At 48.8% G+C, this 18784-nt stretch overlaps 9 protein-coding genes across 9 annotated transcripts; 3 read left to right on the top strand and 6 right to left on the bottom strand.

The window, feature by feature from the left end:
• Positions 1-456: 456 nt before the first annotated feature.
• On the top strand, positions 457-1334 carry N7533_001077 (alpha/beta hydrolase; the record flags this gene model as incomplete). The annotated part of the gene is made up of 2 exons (XM_057097727.1): positions 457-876; positions 1005-1334. Coding segments are annotated over 2 exons (750 nt in total), but the record flags the coding sequence as incomplete, so codon positions are not given.
• A 398-nt stretch (positions 1335-1732) lies between these two features.
• Positions 1733-2169, bottom strand: N7533_001076 (uncharacterized protein; the record flags this gene model as incomplete). The annotated part of the gene is made up of 2 exons (XM_057097726.1): positions 1733-1836; positions 1896-2169. The coding sequence occupies 2 exons, from the start codon at positions 2167-2169 to the stop codon at positions 1733-1735; spliced, it is 378 nt and encodes a 125-aa protein (XP_056966219.1).
• A 403-nt stretch (positions 2170-2572) lies between these two features.
• On the top strand, positions 2573-3851 carry N7533_001075 (translation initiation factor eIF2 subunit beta; the record flags this gene model as incomplete). Its single annotated transcript, XM_057097725.1, has 4 exons — positions 2573-2584; positions 2809-2914; positions 3000-3617; positions 3685-3851. The coding sequence occupies 4 exons, from the start codon at positions 2573-2575 to the stop codon at positions 3849-3851; spliced, it is 903 nt and encodes a 300-aa protein (XP_056966218.1).
• A 742-nt stretch (positions 3852-4593) lies between these two features.
• Positions 4594-5861, bottom strand: N7533_001074 (AIM24 family protein; the record flags this gene model as incomplete). The annotated part of the gene is made up of 4 exons (XM_057097724.1): positions 4594-4812; positions 4874-5223; positions 5288-5692; positions 5819-5861. The coding sequence occupies 4 exons, from the start codon at positions 5859-5861 to the stop codon at positions 4594-4596; spliced, it is 1017 nt and encodes a 338-aa protein (XP_056966217.1).
• A 940-nt stretch (positions 5862-6801) lies between these two features.
• On the bottom strand, positions 6802-9376 carry N7533_001073 (ankyrin repeat domain-containing protein; the record flags this gene model as incomplete). Its single annotated transcript, XM_057097723.1, has 2 exons — positions 6802-7724; positions 7792-9376. The coding sequence occupies 2 exons, from the start codon at positions 9374-9376 to the stop codon at positions 6802-6804; spliced, it is 2508 nt and encodes an 835-aa protein (XP_056966216.1).
• A 1622-nt stretch (positions 9377-10998) lies between these two features.
• N7533_001072 (SH3 domain-containing protein) lies at positions 10999-11966 on the bottom strand (the record flags this gene model as incomplete). Its single annotated transcript, XM_057097722.1, has 4 exons — positions 10999-11054; positions 11115-11342; positions 11398-11842; positions 11910-11966. 4 exons carry the CDS (start codon positions 11964-11966, stop codon positions 10999-11001), a joined length of 786 nt encoding a protein of 261 aa, XP_056966215.1.
• A 618-nt stretch (positions 11967-12584) lies between these two features.
• Positions 12585-13454, bottom strand: N7533_001071 (O-methyltransferase; the record flags this gene model as incomplete). Its single annotated transcript, XM_057097721.1, has 3 exons — positions 12585-12614; positions 12674-13357; positions 13410-13454. The coding sequence occupies 3 exons, from the start codon at positions 13452-13454 to the stop codon at positions 12585-12587; spliced, it is 759 nt and encodes a 252-aa protein (XP_056966214.1).
• A 1923-nt stretch (positions 13455-15377) lies between these two features.
• Positions 15378-15935, top strand: mbf1 (multiprotein-bridging factor 1; the record flags this gene model as incomplete). The annotated part of the gene is made up of 2 exons (XM_057097720.1): positions 15378-15533; positions 15627-15935. 2 exons carry the CDS (start codon positions 15378-15380, stop codon positions 15933-15935), a joined length of 465 nt encoding a protein of 154 aa, XP_056966213.1.
• A 980-nt stretch (positions 15936-16915) lies between these two features.
• On the bottom strand, positions 16916-18155 carry tif34 (translation initiation factor eIF3 subunit i; the record flags this gene model as incomplete). The annotated part of the gene is made up of 4 exons (XM_057097719.1): positions 16916-17275; positions 17333-17449; positions 17525-18031; positions 18129-18155. The coding sequence occupies 4 exons, from the start codon at positions 18153-18155 to the stop codon at positions 16916-16918; spliced, it is 1011 nt and encodes a 336-aa protein (XP_056966212.1).
• Positions 18156-18784: the final 629 nt, after the last annotated feature.

Here is an 18784-nt window from a genome sequence, read left to right as displayed (position 1 = left end):
AAATCTCCTGCTGAACCCGGTCAATGCGAGTAATTTTGATGCTCTGAATTTTTAAGGTATGATGCCCCCCGAACTTTGAAGATTTGAATCGCAGTTCGGGATTTTGGCTACTTCAGTCCCGACGCCCCGTTTCCGCCCCCATCCCACTAGTTACTAGCCGCCAAACTAAACGCGCACAATTAATCCAAGCTTGGAAGCGCAAAGACCGAATGGGGAATCCAGAGCGAGCCCAAAGCAGTATTATCCTGCGTATTTCGATGTGGGCCCTTGAAGATTAGAACCTGATATAACTAAATACTAGTAACGATCCGCAACATTTTCCAACCGTTTAGAATACTTTCTTCCATCACCTTGCGTTGCGCCAGTCTCCCACCCCCAGACTCCAGCCAGCATTTTCATTGGACATTCAACTTGAAGCTTTCTTATTTCAAGCGATAGTTACTAGTCTCTCCCAAGATGCCAACTTCCAAACCGGCTATCCTTCTTATCCCCGGCGCATGGCATCAGAGCGAATGCTGGAAACCTGTCACCAATCTCCTTGAAGGCGAAGGATATTATGTCGAACCTGTAACCCTCCCCTCTGCCGGTGGTCCCCCCTCGACTAGTGTCGCCGACGATGCGGCCTATATTCGCAGCAACTATCTGGAAAGTCTTGTAGCTCAAGGTCGAGAAGTGATCATCGTCATGCACTCCTACGGCGGTGTCCCGGGCACCGAATCGGTCAAAGGATTCGCGAGAAAGGATATCGCAGCACAAGGAAAATCCGGTGGTGTGATTGCACTGGTGTATACGACGGCATTTCTGATCCCGGGTGGTCAGAGTGTCGCTGAGTCTTTGCCCAGTGATAGCCCAACGATCATTAGCCCGGTTATGGATGTACGTGACCTTGGTGACGTTACGCTACAGGGTTGATCCCAGGTTAATCCCAGTCCTGATGGATGGGGTTGACTTGGCCCCGTGCGTTTGAGGATAGTATGTACTTGTTACTGACAGCTTTGGTACAGGGCGACGCGACACAGGCAAATGATCCGAGGTTTCATTTCTATAATGACCTCGACGATGAAACTGCCGCGAAACATGTGGACGCACTGGTCCATCATGCCATGCCGTCCTTCCTGAGTCCCTTCACGTATGAGGCTTATCGGGATGTGCCAACGACTTACCTGTTTTGCGAGCGGGATCAGGCCATCAGGCCCGATTTCCAGAGAGAGATGGTGGCCAATGCGGGGGATAATGTGGTGCGGACTTATACCTGCGCCTCCGGTCACTCTCCTATGTTATCTGTCCCGGAGAAGGTTGTCGAGGTTATCAATGATACTGCGATTCTTGTTCGCTCGTGAGTAGATGGATAAGGTATTGGAACATGTCATGCCGGCATCTCCGATGCCGGTCAATAGATTGGTTGGGTATCTAACAATCTCAAGAATAGCGATAGACGCAAATATCTAAAAAAAAAAAGAAAATCTAGCTCGAAATCTTTTTTCTTTCGAAGTGTGTGTAGTGTTTGTAAATCCTGGTAATGTGCCATACTAGGTGATCAGAGCAAGGCTCTTTTGCTCAGTTTCACAGGATCGTAGGATCCACCACATGGCGAGGAGAAGGTTTCCGGTGTGTTGAGAGTCGAGCTTTACTTTCGGAGGTGGACGATCGACTGTATCGGGGGTATCATGATTTGGGAATGGCAACGATTGTGTTGTGGCGCAATGATCTGAGCAAGATGAATTCGTTTTCATCACAGACTGGCAGCTGCCACGATTGCGCCGGTTCCCTTGAAGAGGGCCGGGTTCTGCATTACAACCTCGACCGGGTACTTCCATTGCATGAACCTGGTCCAACCTGCAAGATGATATATAAGTAAAAAAACCTTATTTCGATAAGGAGATATGGCAACATACTCCAGTAGGCACAACGGCGGCCAAAATACTTTCCAATAAATGGCACCAGAACCATGCTGAGAAGCAGCTCTAGCTGCTCGATACTTTCGCGCCACTCGGCCTCGGCATCTGATTCCGAGTAGTCGGAGAGGGTCTCTAGATCGGTATCGGTAGTGGATTCGGAAGGAAGGGAGGCGAGATCATCGTCAGTCTCGTATGAGTGGTCGGCCTCGGGAACCATGTAGGTGGACATGGAGAAGGAGGGATTGGACCCGGAGTACGAGTCGGCGGACATGACGAATTAGCCTCGAATATTGGTTGTGATTAAATTTGTGAGATGTCAAAGTGATGGTGAAAGATGGAGCAGTGGCCTGCCTGCTGCCGGATAAGATCAGAGCATCGGCGCAGATGGAGGGTGTTGTTCAAGGTGTTGGCTGTTGATGTTGATCGGAATGGTTGTCTCCTTCTCCGATGGGGCGGGCCGGACTGCCTCGACTTTCCGCCTTTTCACACGTGACCGTGACCGTGACTCAACACTCACGTGACCGATAACAGGCATCGCCTGCCCAGCGGATATGAGCAGCGGAGCGTCAAATTCGTCATTGTCGACTTTCTCCCCGAATATTCGATTGCAAACCGATCTCCAGTACCCCTTTGACACCAACGGGACTAGAGATATTCGAATCGCACACGCAATCATGGCGGACGTTGTACGTTGCATCCTGGTCTCGTTTTACCGACCCTCCCACATTTTCTTTGCCTGCACAATACCCCTCCGAGCATTCACCATCACACCAGCGCAAAGCCCTTTTTGACTTGCTGGGCCCTCGGACTGGTTTCTTAACTGCAAGCACTGTCCTGCGCATTCGCTTTTGTCAATTTTCTGCGCTTGGAATCAACCCCCACTAATTTTGGTCTCTGTTTCTTTAAATAGGAAGCTACCCAAAAGCAACGCAAGTCGGTCGCCTTTAGTGAAGGAGACGTCATCATGGACACCAACGGCCAAGTCACAGACACTCCCCAGGAGGAGAAGCCCGCCGGTACGCCTTGTAGCTCCCCTGAAATTCGAAACTCCCGCACACGCACATCGGTGGACCCGCTAACATGGTGATATCTGTGATACAGACAAGGAGGTCGACGAGGTTACCGAGATGTTCAAGGGCCTGTCAAAAAAGAAGAAGTCTAAGAAGTCCAAGGACACCGAGGGTGCTGAGGACGAGGAGGCCGACGCCACCGCCGACGGCTCCTTCGACCCCTCCCTTCTGAAGAAGAAGAAGAAGACCTCCAAGAAGAAGGTTGATACCGGCGATTTCGAGGCTAAGCTCGCCGAGGCTGGTGTCACCGGAGAGACCGCCGAGGAGGAGGCTGAGGAGGTCATCCCCGAGGGTGACCACGAAGCCGGCACTGGTGTCTGGGCCCACGATGCGACACAAGCCATCCCTTACTCTCTACTCGTCAACCGCTTCTTCTCCCTCATCCAGAGCCACCACCCTGATCTGCTCTCCAGCGGCGCCAAGTCCTACAAAATTCCTCCTCCCCAGTGTCTCCGTGAGGGTAACCGTCGTACCATTTTCGCCAACATTGCCGATATCTGCAAGCGCATGAAGCGTTCCGACGACCACGTCATGCAGTTCCTGTTCGCTGAGCTGGGTACCAGTGGTAGTGTTGACGGTAGCCGTCGTCTGGTTATCAAGGGTCGTTTCCAACAGCGTGGTATTGAGTCCGTTCTGCGACGATACATCGGTATGTCATTATTTTGCCCGCACGCTCCTATTCTCCAAAACATTTTCTCTAACCAAGCTTCCTCCAGTCGAATACGTTACCTGCAAGACCTGCCGCAGCCCCGACACCGAGCTCAACAAGGGTGAGAACCGTCTGTACTTCGTCACCTGCAACTCCTGTGGATCTCGTCGTTCCGTCGCCGCCATCAAGACCGGTTTCCGTGGCCAAGTCGGCCGCCGCAAGCGTACTGGTTAAATGGGGTATCAAAAAAATGCTGGCATTTGTGGAGGAGGGAGTTTTCCGTTTCTCTTCTTTATGGCGTGTCACTTACACTTACTACGATCTTTTCACGGGTGAAAATAGGGGGGCCCCTTGGCAACTGCATTTTTCTTAACCGGTTCGGGGATTTGCGATGAAGCAATGATATGAAGGATAGATTAGTTTGGCATGAATTGACTGCTATGACCATATATATCCAGTTTCTGTTCTTTCGTTCTAAAACAAGGTTTGATAGTGACGAATATGATATTTGTCTCAGGCTTACATTCAAGCTTGTGTCTGAATCGGGTTGTAGTATGTTGTTGTCCAAGTGGCCAGTGCAACCTGTGGACTGTAACCTGAATGACTGACAACTCCAAGTCCTTATTGAAACGGATAATGCTTTCCTTGATTCCTTGTGCTTTGGCTCTTTGGGTTATCAAGGCAAATAAGGAAGAAAAGGCTAGATGGCGTGAAGTATGGCTCTCCGGAGTTATTGTTATTTCTGAAAGCCCGGGTCTAATTTGATTTGAGAACAGTGTGTTGATTTTAAGAAATAACTAGAGACCTGCTCTGAGTTTGGTTATACATGAAATATCTACATATCAAAAACCCAATAGTCACTACTTAAAAGCCCATCCATGAACTCTGACTTGGAAAGTGGGCGGAGTGGGTGTAGCTAAGCAATCAAGATCGTAACTCATTTGTCTACATCCCATCCCCTTTCAACCCCATAGCATTAGCCACTTGCGGTACTGACCTTCATCTGGACAGCAAAGGCATTCAGGTTTCTTGTCTGTAGATAAACAGTTCCTGGTCCAGAGAATCTGCAAGCCAACCCTTCTCCAGCGCTGAAGTTGGACATGATTCCACCAGATGCAACACGTTCGATCTTATACTTACAGTTCCATGCAACAAGATGGCCGTTATCTATAAAGTAGTCCTCTCCTTCTTGGAGCTGGAAAGTGATAAACGTCAACAAAAGGTCCTCGCAATGAATACTGGGGGGGCTAACTCACATCCTTCTTGATTATAGCGCCGAAGCTTTGAACCCAGAGTAAACCGTCACCAGTGATCTTGTAAATGAAGAGGCCTTCCCCAGAGAAGACGCCTTTGCTGATTCCCTGTGCTTGATATTTATGCGAAACTGCATCTGTGGAAGCCAGGAATGCATCCCGCCCGATCTTCCACTCGTTATTTTCATTGATTCGGAGAACGATGATATCTCCGAGAGTGGAAGGGGCAAGTAGGAGTTCACCAGGCCCCTTGTACTTGGACATTGTCATTTCGCCACCAGCAAGCAGCTTCTTCCACGCAAAATGGAAAGTACCCTTCAAAGTGATGGTTGTAGACATTGCAATCATAGCACCTATATACATGTGGTCAGCTGGGAGTTCTGACAACTTGCGATAATCGAAGTTATGCTTTCTTACCTGGTTTGGCAGTAAACGGAGCGCCGATCGCAAGTTGTACAGTCAACAGAGAGTTTGAATCCCGATGACTGACCCGATAGCTGCCTCCATTGAAAGTCCCTACGGAGTCCTCGTTTGCTGCGCTTGCTCCAGAGAATTTACCTGCTGGGGCTGCGCCTCCGGGTAGATGTTCGATATCTGCCTTCAACGGGGGCGAGTGTGACATCGAGGGTCGGTGGATAGCTGCGTTTTGTTGTACAGCAGCAGCGTTATGTTGAGCATAGTTCTGTGTAGTTGCAGGAGGTGGGCTAGTGGACTGTGGAGGGCCTGGATATCCCCCACTCGTGGGAGGTGACTGAGTTGGGGGAGGTGGGTAGCTGAAATTCGGAGGTGCGAAAGGGCTGCCCTGTGGAGGCGGGGGAAAAGCTATTGAGGGTCAAGGAGAGTAATTTAGATGCGTCTTCGTGTCTCTTACATGTTACATGTGCAGGGGCTATTCCATGTTAGCATCAATTCATAAATGCCACGATTTGAGGAGGTTGATTGACCTACCCGACATTGGCGGCGGGGGGTACTGATTCTGTGGTTGCGCCATGTTCAAGAAGCGAGTGGTCTACTGGGGAAATAAAAGCTGAATATAAATGCGTCAGATGTTTATTGATATGCCAATGCCATATGTACAAAGCATTTGTACGGATGAAGGGGGCCATGAGAAACTCACGCTGGATTGCGGGTGTGGGGAGTGGACGGCGGCGGTTTTGACTATGCGATTAAGAGAGCGCGATTGTCGACTCAGCCTTAAATGGTACAGTGGCCTCAATGGATTCCGCTGAAGGGAGGTAGTCTGAAAGGAGGAGTTTGATTAAGAAAAGGGAGGAGGAGGAGCTGGTGCGTTTTTGTGAAGACGAGCTATCGACTCCGCACGGGGGGAGCTCGTCTCAAGTTATTATTAGTCTTCGAGGAATGATCAACCGTGCGGGATTCATTTGCATTGGCAGTCAATCAGCTGCTTTGGTATCACACTCGACTACTGCAGGATTATCCCAGCCGGCGCGTAAAAGTTGCGCCTGCGCAACATGATGGGTTGATCGATCCCCCACTAGAGTGGATCCTTCTCTGTGATTGGCAATGCGCCTTAGCGCCCACCATCAGCCAAGACCACTCAAGAAACCTTTCAATTATGGCACCTCAAAAGATACTAGTAGATTTTAGAAGGGCGTTGATGGGCGTTGATGAGCGGAAGCTGAGTTCGGAGGTGAACTCTTAGGTCTGGCAAGAAATTATATGCATTCCAAGGTTCCAACGATCCAAGTCGCTACCCGGTGATCTCCCAAGGTTAACGTACCTTGATGCTGATAGTTAATAATACCCCGTATATACCTAGCATGGAGATACGGATTCACCCTGGGTGTGCTCTGAGTCCAAAGTTTCCTCAGCTGCAAATGAAGATGCAAAATCGTCCCAAAATTAACAATTTGTTGAAAAATTCCCAGGCATCTTTCTTTTAAGCAGAACTTCAAGTTCTGAGACCCAAATCAACCCACGTTGTATGCCTCGGACATTCGAGCTGCTTCTTCCAAAATCTTGACGATTTCCGAGCGACTGCTTATCTTGGCCCACTCTAAAGCCGTCAGTCCCTTTGCATCTCGTGCATGAATATCGGCACCATTTGCTAGCAACATATGGACAAGATCGACAAAGCCGGAGTCGGCCGCAAACATTAGCGAGGTCTTCTCTCGATTACCCCCGGGGGCATCAATATCAGATCCAGCTTTCAGGAGCAGTTCCGTCATTTGAAGATAATTGTTTCTGATCGCACAATGAAGTGGCGTCGCTCCGTCTGCTCCAAACTTTCCAACATTCGCTCCATGGGAAATCAGGAGGCTGGCAATGCCGAGTTTGTTTTCATGACTCGCCCAATGAAGTGCAGACATGCCACTCGCGTCAGTATTATAAACTGAAGCGCCATGGCCAAGAAGCAACTGTGCCATATCAATAAGGTCTCGTTGAGCACAGAGGCCCAAAGGATTGGCATCCGGCCCTTTCTCGTTGCCATTCGGGTTAGCCCCGTTTTCAAGAAGTATCTCGGCGGCTCCTAAATCGTTGTCGTCAATGGCTTGGAGTAAAGCTGAAATTGTTCTCTCGTCCGATGCACCGATATCAGCACCATGCTGAAGAAGAACATTCACACCCTGACCAGTGGGATGCCTCGCTGCAATACTAAATGCTCGTTGAGAAAGGATCGGGTGTTGAGTACCGATCTCTGTCCACCTTACCATTATAAAATAGGCAATTGCACCCAGGTCTTCTTTTAAGGCCCAAACGTAGCCTAGTTCATCATCATTTCCCTCTAGATCGCGATGGTGGACATCCCAAGCACTCAAAGTAAGAAACTCCTGCGTTTCTTTTACCGCAGTCATCGGAATGTTTGCATCTTCATTTCGTTCAGCAGGTGTGCCTAAACTTTCCAGCACTCCGTAGGAGTTTAGAGTGGGCTGTATACACTCGGCACTGGGTACATTGACCGATATATGCCATGCGATCCATCCTAGTTCCCTGGAAAATTGCCCCAGCCAGGGCTCCAATTGGCTCGACTCTGACCAGTGTCTGGGCGCGCTTGTGTACTGGGAGTTCAAAAACTCCCCCCCTGATATCGTTCTTGAGGATCTTGCACGTATATCTGAGTCCTGTTCCCCGGATAGCAGCGTCATGTGTCATCAGAGCTCGGCGGCAGAGATAACCCAGTTCATATGCAGAACGGCGTAGTTCATCGCCTTGAGATCGCTCGCATATCCATTCGAGAAGTCTGAACGCTTTCTCCCAATCGTTTTGTCCTATTAAATCTTCGATTTGCTTTCTCACTTGTACAGAATCTCCTGTTAACTCTGGAAGGAGGTTTAAGCTCCGCAAGATAGGAATTACGCACAGCAGTGCATCATCTCGTGATCCCAGCATGCAGCTCTCGAAGCAATGAATTAGCTCTTCAAGCTGGCTATTCTTTGCTGAAAAATTTCGCTGAACATTCGAATTATGAATGCTGTCATTTAGAAGGGTATGCCCTCTGAGTGCATTGGTAGGCTTGAGCGCATTGCGAAGGAATCGGATGTAGATATCTTGAGCAACCATAGTCTCCAAGCTGCTCTCTGTTCGAACAGTAAGGATGTCATTGCCGTAGACATCGCGATCCGACTCGAACCCGAAGAGCCGTTTAGACGAATCAATCGTCTTAGCAGAGACAAGCTTAGCTTCAGCTTGCTGGAAGATCCATTTATGAAAAGTCAGGTAAGTCTCTAGTGTTCCAGCTTCCAAAGAATTAAGGCCCACCATTCGGAGAAGAGGATTCTTCCACTCCTCGTCGGATTTGTATAACGACCAAGTTGACAGCCCAATAATCGCTTCGAGCTCATGCTGATCGACTTTCCATTTCAAAGCACCACCGCTCCTTTGAACGCGAACTTGGTGTTGCCCATGGTAAGACTGGGTCCACTGAGAGTCTTCGGATTTGCACTCAAAGGAGAGATCAAATCGGAACTCTTTCTCGTAGTCAACACCCCAGCTAGACAACAAGTCCATTGTCTTCCCGATCGTTTCCGCCAGGCTCTTTGCCACCTTTCGAGTTGGAATATCATCCCATGGTACATTCAACCCATGCGTCGACTCTTGCTTGGAGGTTACGTCTGCAAGAAGAGCCCGTGTTGCAATGACGTCTCTTACCAACGGTTTTTCTGGCTCGGCCACATAAGTGTCTGATGAGTTACTGCGGGATGTAGCCGGATTCGTGGAGAAAGAAGGTTCAAACGAAGCGACATTATGGAGGTAAAATGCAAAAGCATCAAGTTCTTGTTTCTTCTGAGTAGCGAGATCTCGCTCATCCTTGAAGAGGTTTTCTTCGGGTGCCATCCTCTGAGTCCGTAGACAAGTGCGTAGAATTGACATTATGAAAGTTGAACCCAGCTGGGCTAGAATGACGGATGCATGCAGACCTCTTAGGCCTACAAATTGGATGATGAAGCCGAGCATTGTCGAGCCTAGGATGATGTAGAGCTCCACATATCTTCCGTCGTATTTCGGGAAACGAGTAGACTTGATATATCGCAGCTGCATGCTCATTGATGATTCCGCCCTTGCCCCTTGACGGTCATGAATGCACCGAAGACCTGATCGCCCACGTGCTGGTTTCCGGGTTGTAGCCAATAGATCTTACTTGGTTTTTTTGGTTTGATGTAATATTCTTTCGAAGAGCGTTCAATAATTATCGCGCAAAACAACATGCCTGCGAAGAGCAAGGTCGTTCCAGCCATGTAGAATGGGAATGCGTAACTGGCCACTGGTTTGTCGTCCTTTTCGAAATCTCCGGGAAATAAAAATACAGTGATTGCAGCGTATACAATGACTCCTAAGGAAAGAAGAGGTCTTAGTTTGGCTGACTTTGCGATATTGCAAATAGCATCCTAGGATGGACATAATCTCACCAATCTGCATGATGGCACCCAAAATGGCGGTGCAGTAAAACCATCTCTCGTGCCTTCTCTTAATCCCCTTGTTCAAAGACAGGTTTGGCATATCGAGCTCTGGGAGACGAGTTGGGTCATCTAAATCTTCGGCAGTAAGACCCGATCCTTCAGCGCTCCACGCTCCTTTCCTAATCGCGTCACGAAGAGTTCCAAATTCAGTTTTCGCATCTTCATTCTTCCAGGCGACAATTTCGACAATCCTGGGCCGGCCAAAGACTCTTGAAATGCCTCCATCGTTGAATAGCTCTGCCGTGGACGCGGATACACATGGTAAAAGCTCGCTTTCGGCCTCAGCAGGGCCCTCCTGTGCTCTTCCTATAAATGCTTTGAGGGATGAACTACCACAAACTCGAATGACCGAGACAACTGCGGTCAAAACCCCTAGTGGCGATAAGGCGAATATTATGTTGTCTAGGAGGCTGATCGACTCTGAGAGAAATTGTTTCGTGAGTCGCTCGCCGAAGAGCGTAATTAAGGGGGCCTTTAGATTAGATGCGAGACAGTTAGAATAAATTCACCGTTCACCTTGCCACAATATGCTACCTAGGTAGTAGTGATTATTTTCAGATCTTACCAAGTCAGTTGCAAGATTATTGGTAAAGTCTTCCCAGTCATCTGCCGCAACAAAAGGTACAAGCAACAATATCGTCAAGAACGTCAAGTGCTTCATGGTGCCAACAGCATATTACTGCTGCACCCATGGAAAATGAATGCACTACTTTGAATCAGCAAACGAGCCATGACCATCCTTTTCAAGGCGCCGCTATTAGTGTCAATTTGCTTGTTCAATGTGGTGGGGCTGGGACGGCGCTTCGCGTGGCCCTAATACATGGCAAATCATCACACTCACATCTCATCGCTGAAACCGCTAATGCTCCTCATGCATGCGCATAGCCGCTTTCTCAACAAAAGTACTGCTACGAATAGAAATCCTCATTGCCATCGGGCCCAAGAACAGGCGAATTCGATTAAGCTTAAGGCTATACTTCTTCCCGATCTAAAAAAAACGTAGGTTGATAGCCAGCGGTGGGTGCATCAAATCCAAAGGCCAAAGATAAAACATAGAGAAACAGCAGCAACAGCCCACTGATCGTCTATTCTGAAGCAAAATCAAGCCACAAACGCCGTTGAATGATGTAGGAGGATATCGATTGGGAAAGCCGAGCAAGAGCGATAAATTTCGAGGATACGAGGAATGAGGAATTTGATATCTTCGGCTTAGAAAATGCTGTTGACGATGTTTGAGCCGACCGTAGCACCAGCACCGAAGATCGCTAAGACAGGGGTTAGATGGGAACGGACATTAGAAAGATTATCATTTATCGGAAACTTACCAGCATTGCCCAGTTTCTTTCCGAACTTCTTGCCACCTTCCTCGAACTTGCTCTTCTTCTCCGGGTCGTTGGGGTCACCCGATCCGCTCTGGCTAACAGCCAGGGGCATATTTCCGTAGTTGGTAGTGGGCGGAGGGGACTGGAATCCACCCTTCTCGTTAATCACATTGACGTAGCTTCGAGGGAAGATACCCTCCATGCCAGTCCGCTCGTTGCGACCGCGCCACCCTGCATATGTATGTTAGCTATTATCCCTTAACTCCTCTATTCAAGTAGAACGTACAGTCATCATTCATGTGCTCAGTAACCTGGACGCGATCATTCGGCTGCAGAGCAAGGTCGCCCGGATCGGTCGGTGTGTATGCGTATAGGGCGGAGGCCAGCGACATAATCGGCGGGACTTGGGGATAGGCTGGCGGGGCCTGGGGAGGTGGAGCCGCATATTGGTTCTGCATCGGAGCTTTCTCGTTCAGGGAGTGATTCGACATGGCCGCTGATGGAGGCGAGTACGGGCCCGGGGGCGGCTGTGCGTGAACAGGCTCTGGCAGAGGCGACGGCGCTGGCGCTGGTGCTGGTGATGGCTGATGTGCGCGGGCATTGATGGGCGACGGCTGGTGCGCGCGGGCCTGAGACTGGGGCTGGGACTGAGAGTCGGCGGGCAGCTCGGCAAGAAAAGAGGAGAGCTGTCGAGGATTGATGACACCGGCATCGGCCAGGAATTCCAGTTCCTGTATGTTGCGTGTCAGTTGCGGTGCTCGGCTTCAAGGGCACCTTAGGGTGTGGGGGAGAACGTACGGTGCGGACCATGCGGAGCGACCGAGTGGTCATGGCCGCAGAGAAGTCGCTCGCCATGATGGGTAGAAGATCTGATAACAATTAAATGGGTGTGAGAGAATGTATAGGATCAATCCGGTTAAAGATGTGGTGGGCAGGACGTTTGAGAAGTCGAAGTGAAGTGAAGTGAAGAGTTGAGGGAAGGCAGATGAGACAGCCAAGACGGACAATCCGGCTGGCGGGGACTTCCCAAATCTCCACACGTTCGCTCTAAATTTAATGCCCAGGGGTAAAGTGGACTAGAAGTGATCTCAAAATGGCTCGGCATTTTAGGCAGCTCTAATTCTCTTTTGAGTGTTCTTGATTTATTCTTTTCTGCTCGTGGAGACTGAAATGAGCGGTTCCAAGTGGGAGAAGGCCATCTGCGTCCGATGTTTCTATGTATAGACAAAGGATCGTACTCGTATTCAGCGGATTATGGAATAATTGTTGGTTAACTTAATGCCAATTTCCAAAATTATGCTCTACCGAATATCAATTCATAACTGCATTCAGCTTCTTGCGTGAGATACTCGGATTTTCGGTTCCATTTCTATCAATAATAACCTTCTAGTATAACTCAAATAGGAGATACGCTCGATATTGATTCATTCCGCTTCAAGTTCGAAACAGATCATGTTACCAAGGTTGGAACGTTCACAGCACTTTCGTGATCGCAAGACCATCCTAGAATCGGTCATATATTAGCATCTGCAACTCAAAAGGGCGATCATTAGCAAACACACCTTTCCAAAGTCCGTATCAAATTCAGGTACAACAGTCTCATAGATAAGCTCGGGCTTAGGACGACGAATTCCAACGTCCGCATTTTCAAGCAGCTTCTTCTTCTCTTCTGGTGTTGCCTTGACCCACTCCAGATAGTCTGGAGCACCGGGCATAATAACATTATCCGCAACCAACATCGACTTTCCCGGAATGAGAACTCCCAATTCTTCGAGAAGCCACAGATCTGGGAGGTATAGCTTTTGCCAGTGATCAAGGAAAATCAGCTCCACCTCTTTGAGCTCCTTCTTCTCCCGAACCAGCTCCTCCAGTACCTCATGGCTGGCTCCCACCATAATATGCACATTATCACGTAGGCCAGCTAGTTCGACTAGCTGGTTTGCGACAGCGGCCATCTCAGGATTGATCTCAATGCTCAACAGCTTCCCTCCATGGGCCTTAAGAGCACTGCCGAAAAGAACAGCCGAGTAACCCACGTATCCACCAAGTTCAATCATAAGGGATGGTTCTCTCTGAGCAATAATCTCGAGAATTGTCGGGCCTTTAACGTCTCCGACGTTCATCAATTTGTTATGCTTGGTGTGGTACTCTTCAATGGCAGCAATGACTTTTTCCGGATTTCCATGAATTTGTTTGATATCGGAGCGGGCATACATCCAGTGGAGGAGATCAACCTCACGGCCATCCTGCGTTCTTATTAGTTGAAAATCGTAGTTGTTTTATATAATTGTGACTGACCAGGGCGATGAAATGGGGAGGCGGAGCGTGGGGGCGGTTAGACATGATGAATCGTGGGAATGGAAACCGAATTTAGAGAAGGCGATTCGCTCTGAAGTATGGATGAAGTATCTTAGAGGTTGTTGATTAAATTGATTTGATTAATTGATATCGCTTAGACTAGGTGGAAATGAGACAATTCTTATATTTTCTGTCGACGCATCGGCGATATAGTTGTTTATCGCCCAGAGCGGAAACCTCGGAGTAGTTCGGACTCCCAAACACTCACTTTCCCCACGCAGCGAATACCCCGAGACCCCGATCGGCTTTCTTTTAGGCATCATCAGTTCACTTAGAATATTTCTATTTAACAAAAATAGATATAGGAAATAATGCATTTCGTGTCGCAATTATCGAGTTGCTCCCTTAAGTCCGAGAAGGCTCACGAGTCCGGAGAAAAAGCACCATGTCCCACTAACGCTAGTATCTTTTCAAAACTGTATCTCACCAAAATACTGGATATTAGTAAATACGGTTGCCACGACAGTATTTCAAGGGGACCATCTGCCTGTATTTTTTATTATCCCTACTAGTAGATTAGCTAAATAATGCACCTATATTTTGATCGCAGATCAATCCAATTGGAATAGCTGATCAGTGCCAGTACATCCAGATGGTAAATGCTTACCAGTCAACTTCAAGTTGAACTTCAAGTTCAAGTTTTCAAATTCAAATTCAAATTGAAGTTCGGTTCGGAGACTACTAGTACTAGTGCTGTCCATGGATGGCTTATGCCGGCCGGGAGTCCGCCGTGGATAGACCAGATCTAGTATATCCATCTGCGTAGCGGAAATAATGGATTTACACCCTTAGATCGGTCATTCATCCTATAAAACCATCATGATCGACTTGACGGATATAGCTTGTGCTAGTATTGATATCGCCATTTCCTGCTTTGATTGATTCAAGTTGTTCGCAACTAGAAGCTGTTCACGTTTGAATCTCTGGCCGTAGTCCGTCGCTGATCTTTTTTGTCTAGTTAATAGAAAGCGCTAGTTCAAAATGGTCTTCGTCTTCATATGTGTTCGTTTAGTAGACGACCTGGACGACTAAAAGTTCAAGTCTATCATTTATTAGCTTGCTTGTCGCTTTAACTCAAAATAATCTAGTAACCATTATCTTTTGTTGGTGCTTGCACGCCGAGCCTCAGCCTCGTGGTGGGGCAGTCGGGGACCCGATTGGGAAGAAACGAAGAACGAAGCCTGGCATGCGGAGAAGCAGAAAGTAGCAGTATGAGTCAATTATAACGCGCAAGTCCGATTCTATTAAGTGACTCTTTATGAGTAACCAATATTAACTAGTCGTAGACTGAGTGTTGAGTTCGAGATCAACATGGATCCAGACGTATGACATCAAGTGGGTCAAGACATATCATCATGTTTCCTTTGGTCCTTTGTTATTTGAGATCAATCGGTCTAACTTATGCAGGTTTATCATTACATTTTGATCATAGAGGCCACCTTTTTTCACGAAATTAATTTTCCATGTTATGAATCAAAGCAATGGGCGATTCTAGAACATAGCAAGTCCGGTGAAAGTGAATGTGGCAAAATGGATAAAATGATCATGAGGAAGCCATGATTAAACATCACATAGATGGATAAGCAATCGATCAAAATATCTCCAATCTTTATTTAATCTATCTCCGTGAAGAAAGCACCAGAATAATAATCCCTCCTTTAGTAAACACAGAATTAAAGTGGCCGAATGTACAAAAGTCAGGCTTCTATTGACCAATCGGCGCTAACCGGATCCGGCTAGCGCGTGACTCCCTTCCTCTCGAAGCTTCTGTGGTATAAATTGCTTCACACGCGAGCCAGCGTCATACCCCACCCCTTCCACCGCACATCCTACTCCTTCCACCTCCACATACCACCTCCAACACACTCTATACCCCCAAATCCACACACACCACATCCAACCGTCAAAATGAGCGACTGGGACACCGTTACAAAGATCGGCAGCAAGACCCGCGGCGGTACTGGCCCCCGCGAGAACACTATCAAGGGCCGTAGCGCTCTGAACGCCGCCCAGCGCAGCGGTACCCTTCTCGGATCTGAGAAGAAGTTCACTACCGGTAACATTGTACGTTAAATTTCCCTCCACCGTCCAATTCGAATTCTTGGAGGCAATCGGGAAGAATGAGAGAGCATACGACTAACAATCACCGTCTTACAGTCTGCGAAGGCCGGCGCCCCCGACGGCCAGCACTTGACCAAGGTCGACCGCAGTGACGATATCATCAAGCCCAAGACCGTTGGCTACGCCGTTGCAGATGCCATCAAGAAGCGCCGAACTGAGGAGGGCTACAAGATGACCCAGAAGGAACTCGCCACCAAGTGCAACACCACCATCACCATTGTACAGGACTTCGAGCGTGGCTCCGCCACCCCAGACCAGAAGGTTCTCTCCTCTATGGAGCGCGTGCTCAACATCAAGCTGCGTGGCTCTGACATTGGAGCCGAGAAGTTCGCCAAGAAGAAATAGATGTCCCCTTTCTCCTTCTGCCTTTCTCATCTGGGGATGAGCCCGCGGCTCGTTTAATTCTTTTGGGGATGAGACCCAGGACGAAACATTGAAAGTTCTGCATCTCTTTCTATTGTTACTGTTTTTGACGATCATCATGTCCCCGAACGACCCCCTTCCTTTTGATCTATGACTTTTTTTTTTACTTTCCTTGGGTTTCTTTTTCTGCTGGCTGGATGAGCGCTGGTCAATGCATGGAAATGGGCTTAGAGAAAACTTCATGAAAATGTATAAATGATACCTCCATACATGAATAAGTTCTTGTTCTAAACCTGTATTTCTGGAAATCGGTTCGTTAATATTCTACTGCTACTACTAGTAGTCTGGCACCTACCTGCACTAGTAGTACATAAAAACTTCGCGGGGTGATCATCATTGTGCGGGTGTCCCGCACCACCATGATGTAGCCACTCCAACCCAAACCACGACTAGTACTAGTGGTTGCTTCAATCCTGATGAAATCTCTCAGTTGAGGTATGACCTTTCCTGGAAGATCCCAAGTCATTAAACGTAAAAAAGTCAAGTTTGGTTTTCTGGTAGAAAAAATAGCCATATAAATTTTGGAAGCTTCGTATTGTCTATTCGTGATATGCGATCCTGCGCCGGCAACCCGGAGAGTCACAGCTCCCACGTTTGCAGCTAAAGGACAACATATATCTCGAGAAAAAACCCATCATGAGAAGCATGCCATCTTTTATTAACCCAGAACAATAAACAAAGGGGTACCAACTCCGGGTGATCATGTAATCAACAGAAATGAGAAACCGTGCCTCGAAAGGTCATCATCTCATCCGGTATGCAGAACTCGTGGGCGGGATTGTTGCCCCGAGTCTTGTTCGCATTCATAAAACACATACACAAGAAACGCAAAGGCTCGAAAAAAGAGTCACCTATATTTTTCATCGCTCTTCTTGAGATTTCTCCACATCATTCACATCACTTCACTTCCGCATCTGCTCCCGCTCAACCTCGTACATGAAGTCGAAGTAGGACTTGTCGAAGTGGTGAACACGGACGTAACCGTCCTCACCACCGGAGGCATAGGCGGTACCGGAGGGGTGGACATCGATGGTGTTAAGGGGACCGAAGTGACCACGGACACGGCCAATCTCGTCTTCGAAGACCTTGTGGTAGAAGCGGGCCTCGAATTTACCCTGGCGGGCGGAGGTGGTTGTGACATCCATGGCGGCCTGACCACCACCGAGAATCACGTAGTCCTTCTTGGGGGTGATGGAGGCGGAGTTGAGGGGAGTGTCGGCGGGGTAGGTCTTGAGGATGTTGAGGTCGCGAGCGGACAGGAGCTTTCAGATGGTTAGTCAATCGTGTTTTATATCGAGAGATCAATCGAATGCGCCTACCTTGGCAGACTTGTCCTTGGAAGCGGTGATGAAGGAGGTGCGGTCGGGGGAGAATTGGATGTCGTTGATCTGGTGGTCGAACTCGTGAACCTGGACGTTGAGGAGCTGGTCACCAGTCTATGAAAAGAGATATTAGCATCATTTGGCATGCCAGTCGAACCAATCACCCCCTCTATCGAATCTCAATCGTACCTTAGGGTCGTACTGGCTGACACTGCCGTCTTCGTGCGCGGCAATGATATACTTGGCGAGGAAACTCCATCCTGCCACTGTCGCCTTGCTGTCCTCGCAAGTGATTTTCAGAGAAGGCTCAGCGGCCTGGTCCTCCAAGTTCTCGCCATAGTTGATATCCAGCACAGCGATCGTACCCAGGAAACCCATACGCTTCTCCGTCACAGCCAACAGCTGGCTTCCATCTGGGGAGAAAGCGACCCGCTTCACGGCGGTGGGGAAGTCCCAAACCTTCACGCAATCACCAGTCTTGATGTTCCATAGGCGCACGGTGTTATCGGCGGAACCGGTAGCGAGAAGGACGGTGTTGGGGCTGACATCGACGGTCCAGACAGCACCTTGGTGACCGTTGTACGTTCCGAGACGCTCACCGTTGGCGGACCACCAGGCGCAGACAATCTTATCTTTGGAGACGGAGAAAATGAGATCGCCATCGCGGTTGAAACGAATTTGGGTCAGGGACCGTTCCTATAGAAAGACACCAACAGGGCCGCGGTCAGTAAACTGTACAAACTGTGTGGATCTAGCAGCGAAAGCTGCTAAAAAACGAGGGATTCCAACGCACATGGCCCGACAGCAAAATAGGGCGCATCTTGATCTGGGCGACGAGAAGATCCCGGAGAAAAAAGTCGAGGCGATCGGGGGGGTTGAGGAGGGGAGGGCGGGTATCACGGAGGGGGTTCAATCTCGTCAACCTTCGACTTTCTTTGACTGGTGAATTTCATCGCACACTGGGCCCGCGAATGCCAAGACTGCTTGGGATGACTAAGGGTGTTTGCAGGAAAGACAAACAGCCCAGCCGGGCTCGATATCTACACGTGACTGTGCCCCGCAGCCCTAACCCTATCAGCCTGACACAGTAGTTACTGCAGGGCACCTTGAGGCATTAGTCAGGTGACTCAAGAATAGATCACATGACTGGAGTCACATGTCTACAGAATGACTCAGCACGGCCCGGCTTCCTGCCTGAGGCCATCAACTTCTCGGGGTGTTACAAGCCTCCTTTATGTCGGACGGCCCGGGTTCATATTGAAGTCGTGCAAGAAAAGGCGAGGAATGAAGGCGATTGTACGAGTGAGGGGGATCAGAAGATGTTTTCGTGTGCTCATCCAACCCTTTCCGATTCATTCCTTTACATTGCAAGCTGTCCTGCAGAAGTTCCCTTGTGAACCCGAGCCACAGAATCAGCTCCGAGGGTTCTCGCCCCTAAAGAAGCAATAA

Source organism: Penicillium manginii, assembly GCF_028828005.1.
Source record: "Penicillium manginii strain IBT 31320 chromosome Unknown utg000001l:1.0-3466041.0:1.0-3467806.0, whole genome shotgun sequence".
Lineage (NCBI taxonomy): Eukaryota > Fungi > Ascomycota > Eurotiomycetes > Eurotiales > Aspergillaceae > Penicillium > Penicillium manginii.
Note: the sequence above shows the minus strand (reverse complement) of the source record. Positions and strands in the feature narration are given on the sequence as shown.